The 21,099-nt window shown below is 49.8% G+C and overlaps 1 protein-coding gene and 1 long non-coding RNA gene across 2 annotated transcripts; both read left to right on the top strand.

Moving 5' to 3' along the window:
• Positions 1 to 1,496: 1,496 nt before the first annotated feature.
• LOC133629343 (acrosin-like) lies at positions 1,497 to 4,171 on the top strand. Its single transcript, XM_062020000.1, has 6 exons — positions 1,497 to 1,570; positions 2,096 to 2,296; positions 2,486 to 2,754; positions 3,260 to 3,405; positions 3,600 to 3,740; positions 4,094 to 4,171. The coding sequence occupies exons 1-6, from the start codon at positions 1,497 to 1,499 to the stop codon at positions 4,169 to 4,171; spliced, it is 909 nt and encodes a 302-aa protein (XP_061875984.1).
• A 9,221-nt stretch (positions 4,172 to 13,392) lies between these two features.
• On the top strand, positions 13,393 to 18,400 carry LOC133629397 (uncharacterized). Its single transcript, XR_009821020.1, has 6 exons — positions 13,393 to 13,556; positions 15,350 to 15,426; positions 15,951 to 16,009; positions 16,748 to 16,808; positions 17,258 to 17,370; positions 18,273 to 18,400. It is a non-coding gene; the product is annotated as an uncharacterized LOC133629397 (long non-coding RNA).
• The last annotated feature ends 2,699 nt before the right edge of the window (positions 18,401 to 21,099 follow it).

The following is a 21,099-nucleotide window of genomic DNA, read 5'->3' as shown; positions in this document are numbered from 1 at the left end:
GGCGAGACAGCTCAGGCTTTCCACCAGGAAAACAGTCTACAGGGGCAAGAACGTGCCCAAAGAGGAAACACAACCCATGAGGAGCAAAGCTGATGCAGAGCAATGGTCGCCTTTGTCTCAGCCCAAAAAGGGGCCTAGGCTGGAAAGTCACTTTCACCTCAGCACTGGCCTCCTTGCAAGACCTTCAGAAACCTGTGCACACCGTAAGGTACCAAACATCAGAGCTCAGCAGCAGCTGCCCACCTCTTTGCTTTCCTTCAGCCTCTGCAGACAAGACCTTGGTCAAGAGCACAGAGGGACAGCAGAGCAGCTTCTGGCACTCTGGCACTGACCTGTGTCTGGGGGTGACCCTTGAGACCTGGGAGCAGAGACTGAGCTGAGGGCACTTGACAGAGGAAGATGTAACCATAAGCTCTTCCTGCTCGTCGAGGTGTCACTGAGCTCTTGTTCCTTTTCCTCAGAACACCACGAAGACCATTTAGACCAAGAGCCAGGGAAACTGTCCCATCTGTCAGGCAAGTCCTAGGTCCCAGGCTTGCAAATTCTGCCAGCAAGTGAGAGGGGCTCAGTAACCATGCAATGACTGGCTTATTTACCAGAAAAGGAAGGCTCAGCTTTTCATCAAGGGAAGGAGCAATGGAGGCTGCTTTGAGATGAGCCTAGTGGGATGTCCCCTGGTGCTTACTGACGCTGTGAGTCAGTGAGCGTGTAAATACAGGGGCTGTGTCAGCTGCCTGAGTTCCCACTGCAATCCAAAAAGACCAGGGTCCAAGTCACCCAACATAGCTGCTGGCTAGTCAAGTGACATCACTCTGTAGCCACCACTGACTGAACTTACTGGAGCTCTGGGGCGGTGAAGCCGCTGAACACTGCACACGACAACTACTCAGCTACCCAGTAACCCTTACAAGTCCCTGAGAACAGGACCCCCTCCTGTGCCTCGTCCTCATCCCACCGCAGTTAAGGTGAAACAACTTTGCTGAGGCTCTCTGCTGACCAAATGCTGGATCCTGAGAGGACAGGAGGTGGTACCGAGAGCCAGGGAAAGCCAAGTGGCATTTCCCTCCTGCAGGCAGTACACACACAGGCCTTTGGCCCTTGTGCGCAGCCAAACAGCACCCTGGAGATTTGGGGTTGCGGCTACAACCCAGATCTCGGCTCTCTGACAAGTCATGCTGCTCCCAAACCAATTTTGACCAAGAGCAAAGAGGAGGAAAAGGGGCTTTTTGAGCGTGGTGTGACCTCAGGTGTCCACCCCTGCTTCTGCCTCCCCCCAGCTCGGGCCCCTCGTGGTGCCCCACACAGAATCCCCCTGGAAGCAGCAGCTCTGTGACATCAGCGCCCCGGCCGAGGCTTTCCAGGCACTATCAGCACTACGGCATCAGACACAGCGCTGGGGGTGACGTGCCCTTGGCTCTTGGAGCTGCCACGTGCCCTTGGCTCTTGGAGCTGCCACGTGCCCTTGGCTCTTGGAGCTGCCACGTGCTGTCAGCGTGATGAAAGTTCTGATTGTCCTGGTCCTGCTGGGCCTGTGCTGCTGGCCTGTGAGTGCCTCAGTGCAAAGCTGTGGGTAAGTGGCTCTGGGAGGGAGCTTGGGCAGAAAAGAGGAGGCTGAGGGGGCATCTTCTTAATAGTTACAAACATCTAAAGGGTGGGCGTCAGGAGGTTGGGGCAGCAGTTTTTTCTGTGAGGTGAGGGAGCCCTGGCCCAGGCTGCCCAGGGAGGGTGTGGAGGCTCCTTCCTTGGAGGGCTTCAAGACCCTCCTGTGTGACCTGATCAAGGTGGGAGCTGCTTCTGCAGGGGGGATTGGACCGGATGATCTCTAAAGGTCCCTTCCAGCCCCCACCATTCTGTGACTGTGTGATTCGATGATATGATGGGCTTCACTGGTTCCCCATGGCCCTGCCACAGCTTCCCAAAGCCCAGGAGCTGGGCTGCTGGCACCACTCGTCTGCGGGGCAAAGGCAGAAGCCGGGGCGCAGGGTTCCCTGGCCCCGCTGTCCGTGCGCTGCCCGGTGGGGAGGGCAGACGGCTGCCCTGCAGCCCCAGCAGCAGCCAGCCCTCCAGCAGGACACTCGTGACTTTCTGGTGACAGGAGAAGCTGCGGGACCCGGCCCTTGGCTGAGCACCACGGGGTGTTGCGCGTCGTGGGCGGCAGCGATGCCTCCCCGGGAGCCTGGCCCTGGATCGTCAGCATCCAGCTTCCCGGGGCAGCGGGCAGCGGGCACATCTGCGGAGGCTCCCTCATCCATCCCCGGTGGGTCCTGACCGCAGGACACTGCTTTGACAAGTACAGGTGAGTAGGAGCAGGGCAGGGCCATGCCCCCAGCACTGGCAGAGTTCCCGTCCCGTGCTCGGCACGGGCTGGGCTGGTGCCGTTCCTGCAGCCCGGGGCTCGCGGGGCACCTGGCCTCTCCCTCGGCGAGCTGGAGGCAGGGAACTGCAGGGCTCCCTCTGAGCCCTCTGCTCCCCATCTGCCCCCCAGGAACGTCCCGACGTGGCGCATGGTGTTCGGGGCCACCCGGCTGTCTGAGCTGGGCCCCGAGGCCCAAGTGCGCAAGAGCAAGCGGCTGCTGATCCACGAGAGCTACCGCAGCGGCGCCTTCGAGAACGACATCGCCCTGCTGGAGCTGGACGAGCCCGTGCAGTGCAGCGACTACGTGCAGCTGGCCTGTGTGACTCACTTCTCCGACGTGGTGGTGTCGCAGCTCACAGACTGCCGCGTCGCTGGCTGGGGCTACACCGCGGAAGGCTGTGAGTGCCCCCGGGAAAGCGCCTGTGTGCCTGGGGCGAGCCTGGGGAGACGGCTCGGGCTGCCCGAGGGCCGGGCTCAGGCTGCAGGCAGGGGCCTGAGCTACCTCAGGCTGCCGCCATGCTGAGGGGACTTTCCCGTCAGGAAAGGCTGCAGGACCCGGGATGGTTTTTTGCTCTTTAGATGAGGGAGCCCTGGCCCTGGCTGCCCAGGGAGGGCGTGGAGGCTCCTTCCTTGGAGGTCTTGCAAACCCTCCTGGACACGTTCCCGTGTGACCTGATCTAGAGGAATCTGCTTGAGCAGAGGGGTCAGACTAGATGATGTTTAGAGGTCCCTTCCAACCCCAGCATCTGGGATTCTATGATTCTGAGCCATGGCCTAAAATCAGACAAGGGTCGAGTGCCTCTTTGGGGGTGCAAAGCCAAGGCTCAGGGAAGGGCTCTGGCCAGACAGGGGAGGGGAAGTGGCCCAGAGCTGCTGGGGGCTAATTCTTTGCCATGCTCACAGCTGCAGAAACATCCGACGTGCTGCAGGAGGCCAAGGTCCGCCTCATCAATGTCAAGCTCTGCAACAGCAGCGAGTGGTACGGAGGGGCCGTGCGCAGCTACAACCTGTGTGCTGGCTACCCGCGGGGCGGCATCGACACCTGCCAGGTAGGAGCAGCCACGGGCCAGCCCCGGCAGCACCCGCAGCCCTGGCCCACGTGGGGCTGCTGGGGCTCCCCAACACTCCCCTCACCCTGCTGGGGCTCCCCAACACCCCCCTCACCCTGCTGGGGCTTCCCAGCATCACCCTCACACTGCTGGGGCTCCCCAACACCCCCCTCACCCTCTGTCCTGTGCTGCAGGGTGACAGCGGGGGCCCGCTCGTCTGCAGAGCTCCACACGCCAACTTCTTCTGGCTCGTGGGCCTGACCAGCTGGGGGAAAGGCTGTGCCAGAGCAAAGCAGCCTGGGGTCTACACCTCCACCCAGCACTTCTTCAACTGGGTCCAGTCACGGATTCGCTCAGGAGGAAGTGCTGCGACACTCACCCGGCCAAAGAGGCCATCACAAGGCTCAGCCCTGGCAACAGCAGCAGGGACTGAGTCCTGCTCATTCCCACTCCAGAAGCTGCTGGATTTCGTTAATTGGATCCAGCAGCTCCTGCAGTCTCTGCAGGGAAAAGTGGCTTAAGCAGCAGGACTCTGAGCACAGCTGGGTCCTGCCCCTCGCCTTCCCTGGAGGTTCTCAGCAGTAGTGCTTAGGCAGTAGTCAGTAGAAGCTGTAGCTGTAGCAGTGTCTTTGGACACAGTGTTGTTGGACTTTGTAAGATTGTATGAGTTTCCTGTTGTGTTTGACAGTTCCTTGGCCTCTGCACCGGTGCTGCAGAAGTGCAGCAATACCTGTGCACTGGAACCTTTGAAGTGGAGAGTTACTGACACAGTGTTCATCAAAATTAAATGCAAAAGAAAAAGCAAAAGGCCCCGTTGCCTCCTGGTGTCCCTGCAGCATGGCCTGGCTCCCCTCCCTCTGCCCTGCAGGAAGGGGTCACCTCACCAGCCCAGCCCTGGCTGGACACCCAGCCCCAGGACCTGGGGGCTCAGCCCCCTCGGCCGCGGAGGGGGGCTCCTCGCTGGTCTCTGTTAATGGATGGCAGGGGGCAGGGAGGAGGTGTCAGGGATGTCATCATGGGGCTAAAAGCAGAATCCAATCTTTAATTTGGGCTCTACCAGCCCCATATCCTTGGTGAGGGTTTGGGGGGAAGCAGGACACAGTTTGGGGTCTGCTGCTGCTGCTGGGTTTGCTGTCCTGGCCCCAGCTGTGGGCTACGGCGAGTCCTGCAGCATCCCTGGGATCCCACCCCCAGCCTCCTCATTGCCCGCACTGGGTTTTCTCAGCAGCACCATCCAGTGGAGACGCCCCCAAGGCCGAGGGGACAGCAAAGAAAGAGACCTGTCTGGGCGCTGTGTGAGGACAGAGGTGTTGGGGCAGTGCCAGCAAATCCCGCAGTGGCTGCGGGTGCGTGGGAAGCACGTGCCAGGGCCCGTCCCAGCGGTGCAGCACCGCGTGTGCTGCTGGCCAGGGCTCCTAAAGGGGGTAAAACCCTTCTGGGGAGGAGAGTGTACGGGGTGATTCCCCCGGGGGAGAGCAGGGAGATGGGCTCAGCCAGGGGGCTCAAGGGAAGCCCCAGCCCTCGGGGGCCACCAGTTTGCACAAGGGGGATTTTGCTCTCCTTATCCCCCCAACTGTCCTGCAGCAGCCACTGAGGGGCCTCCACTCCTGTGGGGCCTGAGGGGTCGCAGAGGGTGGGGGCCCTGCAAGCCCATCCCCTCCCAGCCTGCTCAGACCAACACAAGGGCAGCATTTGCCCACCTCCTGCTTGTCCCCTCCAAGGATTTGTGTGTGTGAGGTGCCCATTTGTGTGTGTGAGGCATCCCCACGCTTTGGGCATCTCCAAGTGCCGTCTCACAATCCAGGCCTATGCCACAAGCAGTCTTTTCAGTTGTGTCAGAAAAATCCTCTGGTGTTTCCCAAACTAATGTCCAGGCAAATGTGAAGAGGAACTTCAAAAAGATGACAGCGAGAACTCAGGAACTTCCTCCCCTTCTCTTGGAGAAGAAGAGGGGCTTTCACAGCTCTGCAGCAGCCTCAAGTGAAAACAGGCCTCTGCCACTGAGAAACCAGCCATATGGCAGTTCTGATGGTGCCTTTCATCAGTCACTCCAGTCACACAGCTCTACAGTGCCTTTGCTTCACAGAGCTGATGCTGCCTTTCTTGTTCCTCAGCGAGCTGGTTGACTTCTATCAGTAGGCTTCTCTAGTCCCTTGTTTGCATCTCTCGCTCTCCAGTATCTCCTTTTCCTGTCAGAGGTCAGGGGACTCCTTCTCCCCTCAGATGTTCTCCATCACCCTTGTTTCCGTTTCACAGTGTGCTGCTTCACATGTCTTGTTTGCCTGGAAAACTATTGGAGTGAATCAATCCTGTATCTTGTCATTAGCTCTTGTAAGACTCCAGTGGGCAGCTTTAGCACTGCAGTACAGTAGCATGACAAAGTAGGGCTCAAAAGCTCCTGTTTGGCAGGGACTGACATTAGATCCACCTCGGTGCTGGAGTTACTTGTTGCAGTAAATACCTTTGGCAGTTGCAGCTTCACAGCTGAACATCTGCATTGAACTAGCCATCTGGAATATCATCTGGAATGTATCTGGAACAGAATCTGTTGTTTCAGAAGGAGAGAAGTGGATTTGGCAAGTCTCAGTAACAAAAGGACTTTGCAAATAGCCAGTAGCAGTGCTCTGCCTTCCCTCAGGCACGAGCCAACTGCACACTTTTTATCCAGTGGCTTCATTTTCAGCTGGCTCACTTTCAGTGGCTTATTTCTACAGATGCCCCTGCCCCAGAAATGACAAATTCTGCTTAGAAAAAAACCTTTTTCTGACTTGAACTGGAGAAGACACTTGGCATGAACTTATTAGAGCTGGGCACAGAGGAACCTGCTGAGGGGCACCAAGGGCAAGGGCAGAGTCCTGCAGCTGGGGAGGAACAAGCCCAGCACCAGCACAGGCTGAGGGGGACCTGCTGGAGAGCAGCTCCAGGAGAAAGACCTGACAGTGCTGTTGGGCAGCAAAGAACCATGAGCAGCAACATGGGCTCGTGGGCAAGAAGCCAATGGCAGCCTGGGGGCAGCAAGCAGAGTGTGGGCAGCAGGGCCAGGGAGGTTGTGCTGCACTTGATACATTCCTTTGTCATCTTTTCCTTTATTCTTGCTTTCCCTCATCCCCCTCTGACACGTGGGTTGTCCTTGTTTTGGGAGGAGAAGTGACTGATATCAACACCCCGCTGCCATCCCTCTTCTTCTTTTTAAAGCAGAGGTCAAAACGCAGAAAGTGACTCTGCTCTGCCTGGCTGGTTTGGGTTTGGGAGTCCTGCTGCCAAAAAGCATCACCTCCAGCAGAGTCATGAGTATCAAGCCATTTCTCTTCTGACGTAGGACACATCTCATTCAGTCCCTGGGAACACGTGGGGCAAGTGATCATCTGTTCCCGTTGCCCCTGGATGAGTTACTGGGCACCTCATCCCCAAATTGCACCTCCTCCCCAAATTGCCTTTGCATCAGGCCGGTGCAGAGAGCCTCAGGCACTGAACTGGGTCGTTTTGGTGCATGTCGCCATAGACACATTCTGCAGTTATTTCTGCCACCACACAGCCAGGAGAAACAAGTCGTGGCGTGCAGCGTCTCGGGTTGGCTGCTGGTGCCTCCCTGGGAGCCCCACAGCACGTTACAACTTGGCAGTGGGGCTGCATTTCTATCCAGAGCCACACAACTGCTTTTACAAGAGCGGGGCGTGCGCCACAGCAGGAATCCCACATGGCCCTGGGCAGCTGTGGCTGAACGTGCCCACAAAGCACCTGAACAGACGCTGACTGAACGAGAGAGGGACCACGGGGCATCTGCCTTCTGAGTGAGTGTGCAACCCACATCTGTGTTCAGTGTTTCCAACGGGGATCGGGCAGCTCTGACACACGTGCAGCGTCATTTTGGGGCTTCTCCTGCGTCCCAGACTCAGCCTTTGTTCCGTGCCCAAGACTCGGCTGTGGGGCCGTGGGAAGGAGCCTTGCGTTGAGGCCCTTGGGGCTGGGGATGTGCTGGTGCCCGCACGGGATCTGGACCACAGTGTGATCCTGCGCTGTCCGTGCGGCCGCTTCAGAGCAGCGAGAGCGTGACGCTGAGCGGAGTAACGCCAGAGAGGTTCACAGGAATGGGATTTGGGTGCTTACAGGAACGCTGTGATGGGTGACAACAGGAGGACGGGCAGTCACCCAGCCCCAACAGAACGCCTGGGTCACTTGAGCAGATGTCACAGGACGAGATCCACTCGGTCTCAGTAGGTACAGCTGCACCTACTGACAGTTTCTCTGGCTATTGGGACTGCTCAAGCTTTAGCAACGCTTCAAGATGAGGATGCTGGCTTGCAAAATGCAGCAGCAGTACTTCAGCAGCACTAACTGGATGGTTACCCGATGCAGGCTCCATCAGACACGCTCCTTTGCAGAACAGAGCCTCCGCAGATTGTTTCTGGCTGGCACAAGGACGGGGCTGTGAGGGCTGTGAAGGCACGTGCTGTGTGAATTTGAGTGAGCGCTCAGAGTCAATCCACAAGAGCCTGCAGGATCCGAAGGATCTGCCCCCGCTGAGGGGACAAGATCACTGCGCACCCAGTATGGATGATGCTTGATTCCAACTCATTGTTTACACCATGTGCTTTTATCTGCTGACCCAAGTCATCCTTTCACTCCATCCCATGCCCACCTCTTCTGTAGCCTCCACCTCTGGCGTTCCAACCCGAGATCTTCCAGGTGCCTGCAACAGTCTTGAGGGGAAAAGTGGGGTTTGAGTACATTTCTGAGAAAGAAAAGTGGCATTTGGGTGGAGTTTTGAGGGAAAAGATGAGGTTTTGGGGCATTTCTGAGGGAAAAGGTGGGATTTGGGTGGTGTTTTGAGAGAAAAAGCAGGGTTTTGGTAAATTTCTGAGAGCAAAAGTGGGGCTTAGGTGGAGTTTGGATGGAAAAAGTGAGGTTTTGGAGTAATTCTGAGGGGAAAAGAGGGACTTTGGGGAAGATGTGAGGAGAAAAGGGGTTCTGTGTGAGTTTTGAAGGACCAAGTGGGGTTTTGGGGGAATTCTGAGGGATTAAAAGAGGTTTTGGAGTAATTGTGAGGGAAAAAGCAATAGGGATTTGGGTGTAGATTTGAGAGGAAAAGTGGGGTTTTGGAGCAATTCTGAGGGGCAAAGTGGTGTTTTGGTTTATTTCTGAAAGGAGAAGTGGGGTTCTGTTGGAGTTTTGGGAGAAAAAGTGGGGCTTTGGTGCAGTTTTGCAGGGGAAAGCTGGGATTGAGTACATTTGCGAGGGCAAAGAGCGGTGGAGTTCTGGGATAAAATGGGGTTTTGTTTCAGTTCTGAGAGAAAAAGTGTGGATTTGCGTGGAGTTTGCAAGGAAAAAGTGTGTTTTTGTTGGGGTTTTGAGGGGAAAAGTGAGGGTTTAGGGGAGTTCTGAGAGATAAAATGAGGTTGGGGGCAACTCAGAAGTCAAGTGAGGTTTGGGTGGCGTTTTGAGTGGGAAAATGGGTTTTTGGGGAACTTAGGTGGCAAAAAGTGGGGTTTTGGTAGAGTTTTGACAAGAAAAGGAGGGTTTGGGGGGGTTCTGAGGGATCAAATAAGGTTTTGGCGCAATTCTGAGAGAAAACGTGTGGTTTCAGTGGAGTTGTGAGGGATGAAAGGAGGTTTTTGGGCATGTCTGAGGGGAAAAGTGGGGGTTTTGGTGGTTTTCTGAGGCGGCAAAAGTGGGGTTTTGAGGGTATTTCTGTGGGGAAAAGTGTTTGATTTGGTAGAATTTTGAGAGGAAAAGTGAGCTTTTGGGGAAATCCTGAGGGGAAAGTGTGAGGTCTGGGTGGAGTTGTGAGGAAAAAAAGGAAGGTTTTGGTAACTATCTGAGGTCCAAAGTGGGGGTTTGGGTGGAGGTTTGAAGGAACAAGCTGTTTTCTGTTGGGATTTAGAGGGGAAAAGTGAGGGTTTGTGGAAGTTGTGAGGGATAACATGAGGTGTGGGGGCAAATCTGAGGGGAAAAGTGAGGTTTGGGTGGCATTTTGAGGGAAAACAATTGGGATTTAGGTGGAATTTGATAGAGGAAAAGAGGGGTTTTTGAGCAATTCTGAGGGAAAAAGTAGAGGTTTTGTTTATTTGTGTTCTGGTTTAGCAAGGAGCAGCTTTTGGCTTAGTAACAGGGGGAGCGGGTTGCAGTGGAGACCCGGTAAAGAGTTTGCGGACTCTCCCCCGGCTCCTGGGTTCACACCCACCTCCGGCCCGGCTGGGCCAATCTGGCGCCTCTGCGATCATTATTTAGGGGACAGGAATTTGGAATGCGAGGCAGGAGGTGTAAGAGTGACACGAGATGGAGGCAACCACGCGGACCCTTCAGCCAGAGAAGGAGGAAGGAAGGAGAAGCAACAGACCAGAGACCCCTCTGCAAGCCGCTGCGAGAATGCATCTGTGCCCCTGCAGCCTATGGAGATCCATGGCAGGACCGAGAGTTCCCAGCAGCTCCCTGTGAGTGAGCCCGGACGGGAGAGGGACTGTGTGGGGAGGGGCCATGGCCCAGGCCGTGCTGGAGAGCCTGCACGCCGCAGAGCAGCCCCACACGAGAGGCAGAGACGAGCTGCAGCCTTTGGAGTCAGTGGGCATCGGAGCAGCCCGTGCAGGGCTGCCATGCGTGTGAGTTACCCCATGGACTCGCAGGGAGGACTGGTGTGGAGTTCACCCGTCCTGAGGAGGGACAAACGGCAGAAGCTATCGGGAACAGACTAACTGAGACCCCCATTGCCTGCCCCCCCGAACCGTTCAGCGGGGGACAAGGTAAAAGCCCCGGGATCAGGGCTCTGAGCCCGGGAAGAGGAGAGGGGTGGCAAGAAGGTGTTCCTAAAAAGGCTGGTTGGACTCTTCATTGATGTATTGCTCTGTGTTGTTTCATTTTGGTTATGTTTTGGGGTATGTTTTAGTTGACTTCGCATTAAATTGTTTCTCTGTTTTCTTCCCCAAACCGAGTGGCCTGGTCTGCTTTGTCCTGAACCTTAAGCGGCAATTAAGCTCTCCCTGCCCTTGAGCAATTCTCAGCCTCTTCCATACTGGAGGCTAATCGTGGTCTTTGTTCCCTAATGGGCCTAAACCAGGACACTTAAGATCCCCAAATCTCTCCTTTTTCTACTCAAAACCTCCCTTTTTCCTACTAAAACCCCTTCTTTCCTCTCAAAAACTCCTCTTTTAACTCTTAAGACCCCTAAACCCCTCTTTATCCCCTCAAAACCTCCGTTTTTCCCCTCAATCCCCCCTTTTTCCCTTCAAACCCCCTCTTTTATCCCTTAAGACCACAAAACCTCCCATTTTCTCCTCAAAACCCCTTTTATCCCCTCAAAACCCCCCTTTTCGACTGAACCCCCCCTTTTATCCCTTAAGACCCCAAAATCCCCCTTTTCCCCCTCAAAACCTCAATTTTTCCCCTCAACCCCCCCCTTTTTCCCCCTCAAAACCTCTTTCGTCCCTTTAGAGCCCAAAACCTCCTATTTTCCCCTCAAAACCTCAATTTTTCCCCTCAGAACCCTCCTTTTCCCCTCAAAACCCCTCTTTTATCCCGTTAGACCCCAAAACCTCCCATTTTCCCCTCAAAACCTCCATTTTTCCCCTCAAACCCCCCCCTTATTGCCCTCAAAACCCCTTTTATCCCTTAAGACCCCAAAACCTCCCATTTTCCCCTCTAAACCTCCATTTTTCCCCTCAAACCCCCTTTTTCCCGCCGTTAGACCCAAAGCCGCCCCTTTTCCCCTCAGCGCCAGGCCCCGCCCCTCCCCTCGGCCCGTCCATTTCTCACGGGGGGGGGTGCGAAACAAACCCCCCTCATTTTATACAAAACCTTTATTCTGTAACAGTGTGTGTTGGGGTGGGGGGTCCCCCAAACTTCCCCCCACGACCCCCCAACACTGAGAGGGGGGAGCACAGCGGGTGCCAAGGGGGGACACACACATAGGTGCCCCCCCCCCCCCCCACGCCATCATCCCGAGGGCCACAATGCCGCCCCCCCCCCCCCCTCCCCCCGCCTTAAATCTCTTTATCTACACAATAAATACGGCGGGGGGCGGCTCAGGCGCGGGGGAGGCAGCGGGGGGGCGTCAGCAGCGGCGGGGCCAGGCCGGGGGGGGGCACAGGCAGCGGAAGGAGGCCGCGGTGTTGAGGCAGCGGCCGGGCTGGCAGCGGGGGGGGCCCGAACACTCGTCCACGTCTGGGGAGGGCGGCGGCACAGAAGGGGTTAATGGGGTATTGGGGGGGGGATGGGATGGGGGGTGGGGATGGGGAGGGCTCAGGGTGCTGGGGAGGGGGTTTGGGTGCTGAGGAAGGAGTTTTCAGGGGGGCTGGGTGCTGGGGTGGGCTGGGTGCTGGGGGAGGGGGTTTGGGTGCTGGGGAAGAAGTTTTGGAGGGGGTTTGGGTGCTGAGGAGGGCTCTGTAAGCTACGGAGGGGGTTGGGTGCTGAGGGAGGGGATCAGGGTGCTGGGGAAGGGGAGTTGGGTGCTGGGGAAGGAGTTTGGGAGGGGGTTTGGGTGCTGAGGGAGGGGGTTTGGGTGCTGAGGAGGGCCCTGGGAGCTGGGGAGGGGATTTGGGTGCTCGAGAGGGGGATAGGGAGGGGGTTTGGATGCTGAGGGAGGGGGTTTGGGAGGGGGCCTGGGTGCTGGGGAGGGGGTTTGGGTGCTGGGGAAGGAGTTTTGGAGGGGGGCTGGGTGCTGGGGAGGGCTCTGGGTGCTGAGGGAGGGGGTTTGAGTGCTGGGGAGGGGGTTTGGGTGCTGGGGAAGGAGCTAGGGAGGGGGTTGGGTGCTGAGGGAGGGGGTTTGTGGGATTTCTGAGGGATAACATGAGGTGTGGGGGCAAATCTGAGGGGAAAAGTGAGGTTTGGGTGGCATTTTAAAGGAAAACAGTTGGGATTTGGGTGGAATTTTTTAGAGGAAAAGCGGTGTTTTTGAGCAATTCTGAGGGAAAAAGTAGAGTTTTTGTTTATTTCTGAGAGCAAAAGTGAGGTTTTGTTGGAGTTTTAGGAGAAAAAGTGGGTTTTGGTGCAGCTTTGCAGGGAAAAGTGTAGTTTGGAAGAGTTTTGAGAGGAAAAGTGGGGATGGAGTACATTTCTGAGGGCCAAAAGCAGTGGAGTTCTGGGATCAAATGAGGTTTTGGTGCAATTCTGAGGGGAAAAGGTGGGATTTGGGTGGAGTTTTGAGGGAAAAAGTGGGGTTTTGGTAAATTTTTAAAGGGAAAAAGTGGGGTTTGGGTGGATGTTTGAAAAAACAAGTGTTTTGGTGGGGTTTTGAGGGGAAAAGTGGGGTTTTGGGGAAATTCTGAGGGTAAAAGTGGAGTTTGGGTGGTGTTTTGAGGGGGAAAATGGGGTTTTGGTGCAGTTTTTAGGGGAAAAAGTGGGGTTTGGTGGAGTTTTGAGGGGAGAAGTGCAGTTTTGGGGAACTTTGTGAGGAAGAAGCGGGGTTTTGGTGCAGTTTTGAGGGAAATAGTGGTGTTTTGGTGGAGTTCTGAGTGAAAAAGTGAGGTTTTGGAGGTATTTTCAGAGGAAAAGTGGGTTTTGGGTGCTATTGTGAGGGAAAAAGTGGGATTTTTGGGAACTGCTGGGTAAAAACGTGCCATCTTGAGGGAAAAAGTGGAGTTTTGGAATCGTTTTGAGGGGAAAAAGTGGGGTTTGGGGGAGTTCTGAGGGATAAAATTAGGTTTTGGTGCAATTCTGAGAGAAAAAAAAGGATTTTGGAGGAGTTTTGATGCAAATTGCCTTTGCATCAGGCCGGTGTAGAGAGCCTCAGGTTCCATCAGAAATCATCTGCTGGTTGTTTCAAGTGCAGAGCACAGAGTCTGGATAAATGGCCAGCAAGAACTGTAAAGGGAGAATCCCAGGCAACAAATGTGAAAAGGCGGGTGGAAAAGGGAGGGAGAATTCTCAAGTCCAGGTGGCCAAAATGTCAAACCAAACCCAAAGTAAAGTCCCCAGGAGATCAACAGAAACTTGTCACCACTGCAGTGAGAGGGAGACTTTTAAAACACCCATTGTTTGCTCTTCCAGATGCTGGGTTAGTGAGGAAACACTGGGCTGGAGAAGAGCAGGAAAGAACAGGCAGCTGCGTCATTGAAACACCATCACTCAGTTTTGCTACTACCCAGACGACAGCCAGAGTATGTGCTGTAGAAGATACCACATCTGATGTTTTCCTTTATGTGACAATAAAAGGTGAAAAGGTAAGATATTTTTATCTCTACAAACCTCTTTGTGCACTGTCCTATAGAAGTTATAACTTTGTGACAAATTTAAGACCGAAAAGTGTTATTTGCAAGTGAATTTTGTAAATACAGTAGAAGTGCAATCATTAACTTACTAGAAGATTTATTTTCTAAATCTGTTGTTTGTGAACTTTGGAATGAATTCTGTGAGGTGGAAACTTGTGAACCGCTTTGGAAGGTATTGACAAGCAAATGAAGTCCCCCAAGTACTTCAGATGAACAACTATGTGAATTTACTGTACTCTTGTCCTTCTTTGTGATACACTTCAAGATATTTCAAGAAGGCAGTTGCATGGTGTTATGAAAATAAATACAAGTTCATATGTGCATAAGGCTGAGTTCCCAAACAGTTGGGAGAAAGGAAGAAAGCTCGTTGCACTTACCAAAGTGCGTAACTCCTGCTAAATCTCTGCTGCAGCTACTGTCAGACTTAAGCAGCTGCCTAGTAGACAAAAATAAATGTGTTTGAAAACTGCTGCCATTTGGAGTATTTTACCAAGACTTTTAACATTAGAGCTGTGGTCTTCACTGTAGACAATAACTTGGATTACATCTTAATTTGAATACCTTCTCTGTTCAGAATCACAGTTGGCAAGTGTCACTTCTCTCTGAGCCAGTAAGAACTTTGAAGCTGAATATTGTTTTTTCCTGCCAGGTTTGGGTGCACTCTGAATCAAAGGGACATAAAACTGTTAAGATAGTTTTTCTAAAAATGTTTAAAGCTCATAGAAAACTGAGCACAGAATTTTAGGCAAAAGCATGAAACTGGTAAGTAACACCTGTTTGGAGAACATAGAGGAAGATATGACCAACTTTCCTGCCCTGGAATGAGTACTCTTCAGAAAGCATTTGTACATACTGCATATGTCTTCCTGTTGTCTCCAGCTTCAAATAAATTCTAAAGCAGTATGTGATGGTGACTTGCTTGTTGATTCTGGTCAGTCAAAGACTTGGGTTTTTTAGGTATGCATTAATGATGATCTCGTCTTAAGCAGCTTTGCTCATTTTGAGCAAGCTGAAGAGAAGGCAGTGAGTTCAGCAGATTATCAGGAGACCCAAACATCATTAAATCTTGACTCTCTTCCAATGAAAGTTGTTAATCCTGCAGTTGATTTGAGGACAGTGGTGCTCCAGCAGAAGGTATCAACAGATCCTGAAACAAGTGGGAACCGTGTGTGTTGGCAGCAATCATTCATGCAGTGCATCATTTGTCTTTACCTGGATATATTGAACTACTGTATCAGTTGGAATCCAACAAGTGGAACAAAAGGTATCCTAACAAACACTGCCTATGTATCAGACTTTACAAAGAGCAATCAAATCAGCAGATGCAGGAATATTCTAAAGCATTTTGTACTTAATAAGACAAAGGGTGAGTTGCAGGGTCATTTGTTGATATGCTGAAAAGCATTAGATACTGTTGAAATAACTTGTAGCATTGATCAGTGATACCTTACTGTTTGATTTGAGTTTAGAGGGATTTCTCTACACAGAGGTAACTTGAATGTTTTCTGTGAGTTGTCTTGTTTAAAACAGACTTGAATCACTATAAATATCCTCTGTCCTTGTTCCCTCGGTTCATTTGCATATCTTTATGTAAATACAACTGTCTTTTGGTTGTTCTTTTTGCCATTAGAAAATGAGACAAGCAGAGAAAGAAGTCAGTTGCAACCAACTGTAAAAACACTGGCCTTTCATAGATTCAGATAATCACAAACATGTTTCTGCATCTTTTAAAATTGTCTTTCTAGATCTTGCTGTATCTGGTTCTGTTCTTGAAAAGACATGACAAAGCTCCAACACAGATGACAGTGAAACTACCACATCTGTAAGTGTTAGATTTTCTATTCAAATGTCAGAATGAATTAAGTGAAGCATCTGTAAGGCAGATTAGGAATACTGTAGTCAGCTATCACGTCCTTTCATGTAACAAATCTGGGACTAACTCTTGATCTAGTTAAAAGAGAACGTTGTCCTTCAAGTTTGTGGTTCTGGTGGTTTTGGTTTTTTAGATTGCAACGATGGACTTTGAACAGGTTGTGTCTCCTTTTGTGCTCACTTGCTCTAGTGCTGTGAAGATGTGTAGTGGTTTTGTGTGGCCAGCTTTTGGTAGTTGTTGGGGGAATACAGGGGCGGATTCTTCAAAGAAAGAGCTGCCAGAAGCTATAGCTTGAGCTGTGAACATGAACTGATTCTCCTGTGTGGTTGATGTTCTTGTTGCATGCTTGATTCTTAATGAAGAAAATTCAGTTAGGTAAGAAAACCACCTTGAGCTCAGTAATCTTTTTTTTCTAAAATGTTGCTCTTAAACAGTATTTTACTGCCAGAAAAGGGTTTGTCTTTTCTTGATAGATTGTCAAAACAATCCCAGGATTGCCTTTCAAGGAAAATCCAGCAGTTCACACAGACAGGTATGGTACAGTATGTTACATATTTGAACCAATTGTGTAGCCAGATAATTAGGAGCTGTAGTATGTTTGCAGTTACTCTTCTTAGACAGCTAAAAGGGCAGAGGGTAAGACAAGATGTGTGCACATGGTATTGGGGAAGGAGGCCATTAGAAGCTGCTGATACTTATCCAGACCACAGTAAAAATAGCAATTCTTTCTAAACAGTAGCTTGAAAACAAGGCTGTGATGAGGCAGTACGTTTCTGCACACTCAGCATATTCAGTTGCCTTCTTTTATTCTTAGTGTGATTTATAAAGTTTTCCAGCTGAATGAAATCTGACTGAGTTGACTTGTGCAAGGCTTTTATTATGCTGCAAATCACTTGCTGCATATGTAAACAACCTGAGGAGTGTTTTTAATTCAAGTTTTAACTGTTGCAAAGATACATTGTTTCATGTTTTTGCAACTTTAAGACACCTTTTTCCTGCAGTCCCATCTGATTTTCTTCTGAAGTTGAGGAACCCACCAATTGTCTTCGGATTATTTTCAGATACCTAAAACCTAATAGTAAATTTTACATCCAAAATGGTCCTTTTTGATTTCTTCTTTCATATTTGAGGGCTTTTGTTGGCACAGGTAATACATCAGAGATATTTTGTAGGTGAACTGTTTCGTGCCATTTTAGAAATATTGGTGATATTTATCGATTACACTTTCCTTTTGCATTTACATTGAATTTAATATTTGTATATTTCTCAGGCTTCAGCAGTGCTTAAATTGTGATCCTTTGAACACACATAGAACTGAAAATGAGCAACAGGTAATTCCAGGATATAACTTCAATTTAACCTCTGCAAATGTGTGTCATATATGTGGAAGGTGTGGGTAGTGTTGAGGCTACAAGAGTGGTCTTTGTGGAGGGACTCTGTGGAGGGACATCAGGGACTGAATCCAGCCACATCAGCAACAAGACCAGACCAAAGGTCAGCAAGCCAGCAAAGTTGATGGTGCCTCTGTGAAAATATGAAGGGCAAAAAAAATGCAGGGGAAGAGACAAAAAGAAAAAAAGCAAGAAACAGAGGCAATGGCCAAGTCAGGGGACAGTAGGAGTCTCAGCACTGTTCTGTGTGACGTGTGTGTGAGTTGTACTTCATTTGTGTTTACATTTCTTTGGCTAATTCTTCTCAAAAAAACCAGTTTTTAAGTTGGATGTAAGCTCAAACCCATCTACTAAGTATTGCCTTTGTCATCTATTTCATATGGTTTCAGAGTTTTCAAAATCTTGAAGAAAGAAACTTTGTCTTTCTTGGCAAGAAAATGAAGCCACCATCAATTCTGGAAACAGCACCACTTCTTGAAGATCTGGAAAGGATAATGCTAATGTAATACATTACATTTAGTGTTTTAAGGCTAGTATCATACCTTAACTTTCAGATACTAAATACTATAGTAGCTAATTTTGATTGAGGAATGTGTAGGAGGTTGTTCATACGGTTGAGTAAATTATGCTTCAGAGAGACTGTAGAATTGTACAGTTTCATCTGATCCATCAACCACTGCTACAAATGATGGCATTTGAATTAGATATAAGAATTTAACTCCTCATCCCAGAAGAACTCTTATCATATTGTGTGTTAAGGAAATGTATTATGCAGTGGGTCAAAGGCTTTTAAATTGCTCAGTGCTTTGTGTTGCCTTGTTGGTGTTTCAAGCACACGATTTTCAGGTAGAACTCTTTATTTCTCTTTCTGTAGGAACTTACTTGGAAAAAAAGTTGTAGGCCCTAACTCCACTGAATCTTACTGTTGGCCACCAATAGCTCAAGGATGTGATGTAGTTGCCATCTCATATCAGGGAAATAATCCTTTCTTGTATATTCCACTAATTCTTACACTTTTGCAGTTGAGCAGTTGCTACAAACCTTGAGAAACAGGAGTGGAGGATGTATATATTAGAGTACTGCAGGTTTTGTGTTCTAAGGTGCAAATGTCAATGAATGATCCAAAAGGTAGTGCATGTTGAGAATGGGTGCATCTGATGTCATCTTAGAGTATCTTCATGATGCTTCCCAGGTTATTTAGGCCATCTGCTTAGACATTGACAGAGATGGACTGCATGAGTGTGGGAGTCTGTAACTTATTTATCAAGTAATATCTAACAAGTGGTTAATGTCATATCACTTTGATACTCGATGAAGCTTGATTTTTAAGGGGCTGTTACATAGTGAAATGGAAATGTCTGGTTTGATTTTTAAAACATTGTCATTCATTTTCTAATGCATTAGATCACAGAAACATAGACTCACTGAGGCTGTAAGGGACCACTGAAAATGGCTCACACAGCTCCAAGTAAGACAAGATGTTTCTGCTTCTATGAAACTTTTGGACCTTTCACCGTGTGTTGCTGCACATCCATTTGTCTCCAGCTTGGTGCATGGTTCCTTGGGCCTGTACCATCTGCATTTAAGAGGTGATATGGTGTTAAAAGCTTCTGTTTGAAGCATTGAAAGGCCTGTTTTGCAGATTTTAGTTTTGCCCTAAATTCTGAAATAGTACAATGACTAAGATTCTAAACAGTTGTCTCATGCTCTACTGTAACTCTTTTGTACATACACACCTAGCCACTAGCACTTATCTTGTGTCCTGGGTGGAAGGAGGCACAACTTGGTTTTGAGCTACTGAAAACATACCAGAGATGCTCCAGACAGCTTCATCCAATGTTGTTAATACTTGGGCAGAACAAAGAAGCAGCTAAAAGTGTGAAAATCTGAGGAAGTAAGAATACTTCTGTCGTCTGAATGACACTTGAATGCAATGTAGGCTGTCTTAGTTGTTTGTGACCAGAATGTTCAGAATGTTTTTGTGGTTGTTGATTGAGTGGCAGAACTACAAGTGAGTTTTCCAAAGACAGAGCTAGTAAAATGCTTGTTTGACTGCTCTGTGCCACACAGTGCAGAAATTAATTTGACCTAATATTTTGAGAAAGCTACTGTATATCCTGAGGTGTCTTCTCATGGAACTTCCAGTCAGTGTGGTATAGACCTGAAGAATTGTATAAAATGTTACAAGGATGATCTGAATTCTTCTGTGACTCAAAACATAATCATTTGGGGATTGAAAATGTTGGGAAGTCTCTAAGACCAGACATTCTGAGCATGACATGAAACTGGAAAAACATCACTTTTTGTGAAAAGTCTAGTGATTTGGCAGCACTGCAAATGTCCATGTTTTGGGGCTTTTTTTAAGACTATCTGAGGTAGTGCACTGTGCTTATGGAGTGTGAAACTTCTTCAGTGGTACTTCAGTGAGAAACTTCCACACTGACAACTCATCAAAAATCACACGTATAAGAAAATACCGATGTGAGATTTTGATTGTGATGGGTTTTAATTTTGCTTCTGGAAGCTGTCAGAAATTCACACCCTTTGTGAGAGTTGTATTTTGTACATTATAAGTTCAACAGGAGATTTACGATGTACCAATGTTCTTTGGTATATAACAATGCTTCGTGCTTCTTAAAAGAAGAAACACACAGTAAAGCATGTCTAGATTACATGAATTACCAGCCCTCTGGTTTGTATCCACCTTTAGGTTGTACAGCCTTGTATGGACAGTGAAAGAACCGCTGTGTTACTCAAAATACTGGCTTTTACCCGCAGTAATCTTCAGAAGGTGCTGACATTCACTAATTCAGGAGATGAGGCAGAAATGGTTCATCAGGTGAGCATCATTTTACACAGGTAAGTGGGGCTTTTAATTATTAAGATATAACAAACGAAAATATCTTGACTTCTAAGAATAAAGGAGGTTTGTGAATTTGTAATTTAACTACTTCTGCTAAAAATAGCCTCAACCCTGCCCTTCTGCCAGCTAGAAGAAAGGCTGACAGGAATGTCTGACACAGAATGCATTCATGATGACATTTTTAACTATGTTCTGTCTCATTTTGATAAATCCCAATATGGTTCCTCCCCACAGTTACAGCTGTGGATATTGGGTCCCTCCTTCGGGACACGGCCTGCTCTGGCCATAGTGATAAAGAAGGAAATCACTGCCCCTGGCTCGGGGCCAACAATGAAGTGAATCGCTGCCCCTGGAGTGGGGCCAGCTTTACCAAAATGAGTCTCTACCGCTGCTGCAGGGTCTTTAAAGAAATGCAAACAAATCTCAGCTTCACCAATTCTCTCCATAGAATGCAGGGAGGTCTCTGTTCCAGCACACCTCCTCCTCTCTTTCATCACTGACCTTGGAGTCCGCGTGGTTGTTTCTCTCACTGTTCCTACTCCTTGCACCACTGTGGAGAGTGTTGCTCAAGTATGGCTGAAAGAAAGAGGTCATAGCAATGTTAACCTAATAGAAATGTCTTAAATAGAAAAAAGGTTAGCCCAAGGGTGCATTGTCCTTGAGATAAGGGACTGCTTGCAGCTGCATGTAGACAGGATATAAAAAGAGGATGTATTAACCACAAAAATGTAGAGCAAGATGTTTCTTAAGAGGAGTTGACATTTAGACAAATAGCCAATGATGAGCTTAGCTTTGGCAATATGTATCAGGCTGAGTATTGATGCTATAAAAGAGTGGTGTCTTTGCAAATAAAGTGAGATTTGCTGATCATCCTTGTTGGTCGTGTTGCATTTCTCCCGCCGTCTCCGACAAATGGTGACCTCGACGTGATACACGGGGGACGTGATATACCGACGTGATACACGAACGACGTGATACAAGATTGGCAACCACGGCGGAGCGGCGAAGGAGCTCGGGTCCTAGCAGCGAGGACGGCAACTAAGCACCAGAAAACAGAAGGAAGGGGTGGTGCCGTGCCCTGGGTGATCGTACAGACGAGCCCGGCCGATACGTGCTGCCGAGACCTTGTGGGGCTGCAACAGCGCTGACGACTTCTGAAAATGGAAAGGCAAGCAGCATATGATTTATTTACTTGCTCTTTAAAGAAGCGACAGGTTAAGGGAATAGATTTGGAAAAGGATCTCCCTGGGCTTTTAGCTTATGGGTATGCTAAGGGTTGTTTTCAGAACCCACATACTGTTCATGAGTTAAGTGAATGGCGAAAGTTTGGGGATTTGCTGTGGGAAGCTACCCTGGAGGACGATGAGA

This window comes from Colius striatus, unplaced genomic scaffold, assembly GCF_028858725.1.
Source record: "Colius striatus isolate bColStr4 unplaced genomic scaffold, bColStr4.1.hap1 scaffold_40, whole genome shotgun sequence".
Classification (NCBI taxonomy): Eukaryota; Metazoa; Chordata; class Aves; order Coliiformes; family Coliidae; genus Colius; species Colius striatus.
The sequence above is the reverse complement of the archived record's forward strand: the minus strand, read 5'-3'. Positions and strand labels throughout refer to the sequence as shown.

Bases quoted from the DNA above. Each gene is read 5' to 3' on its own strand.
- LOC133629343 (XM_062020000.1), top strand. From the start codon at position 1,497: ATGAAAGTTCTGATTGTCCTGGTCCTGCTGGGCCTGTGCTGCTGGCCT. The intron at 2,755-3,259 runs GTGAGTGCCCCC...CCATGCTCACAG, and splicing joins GGGCTACACCGCGGAAGGCT to CTGCAGAAACATCCGACGTG. The intron at 3,741-4,093 runs GTCCAGTCACGG...TGTGTTTGACAG, and splicing joins CCCAGCACTTCTTCAACTGG to TTCCTTGGCCTCTGCACCGG.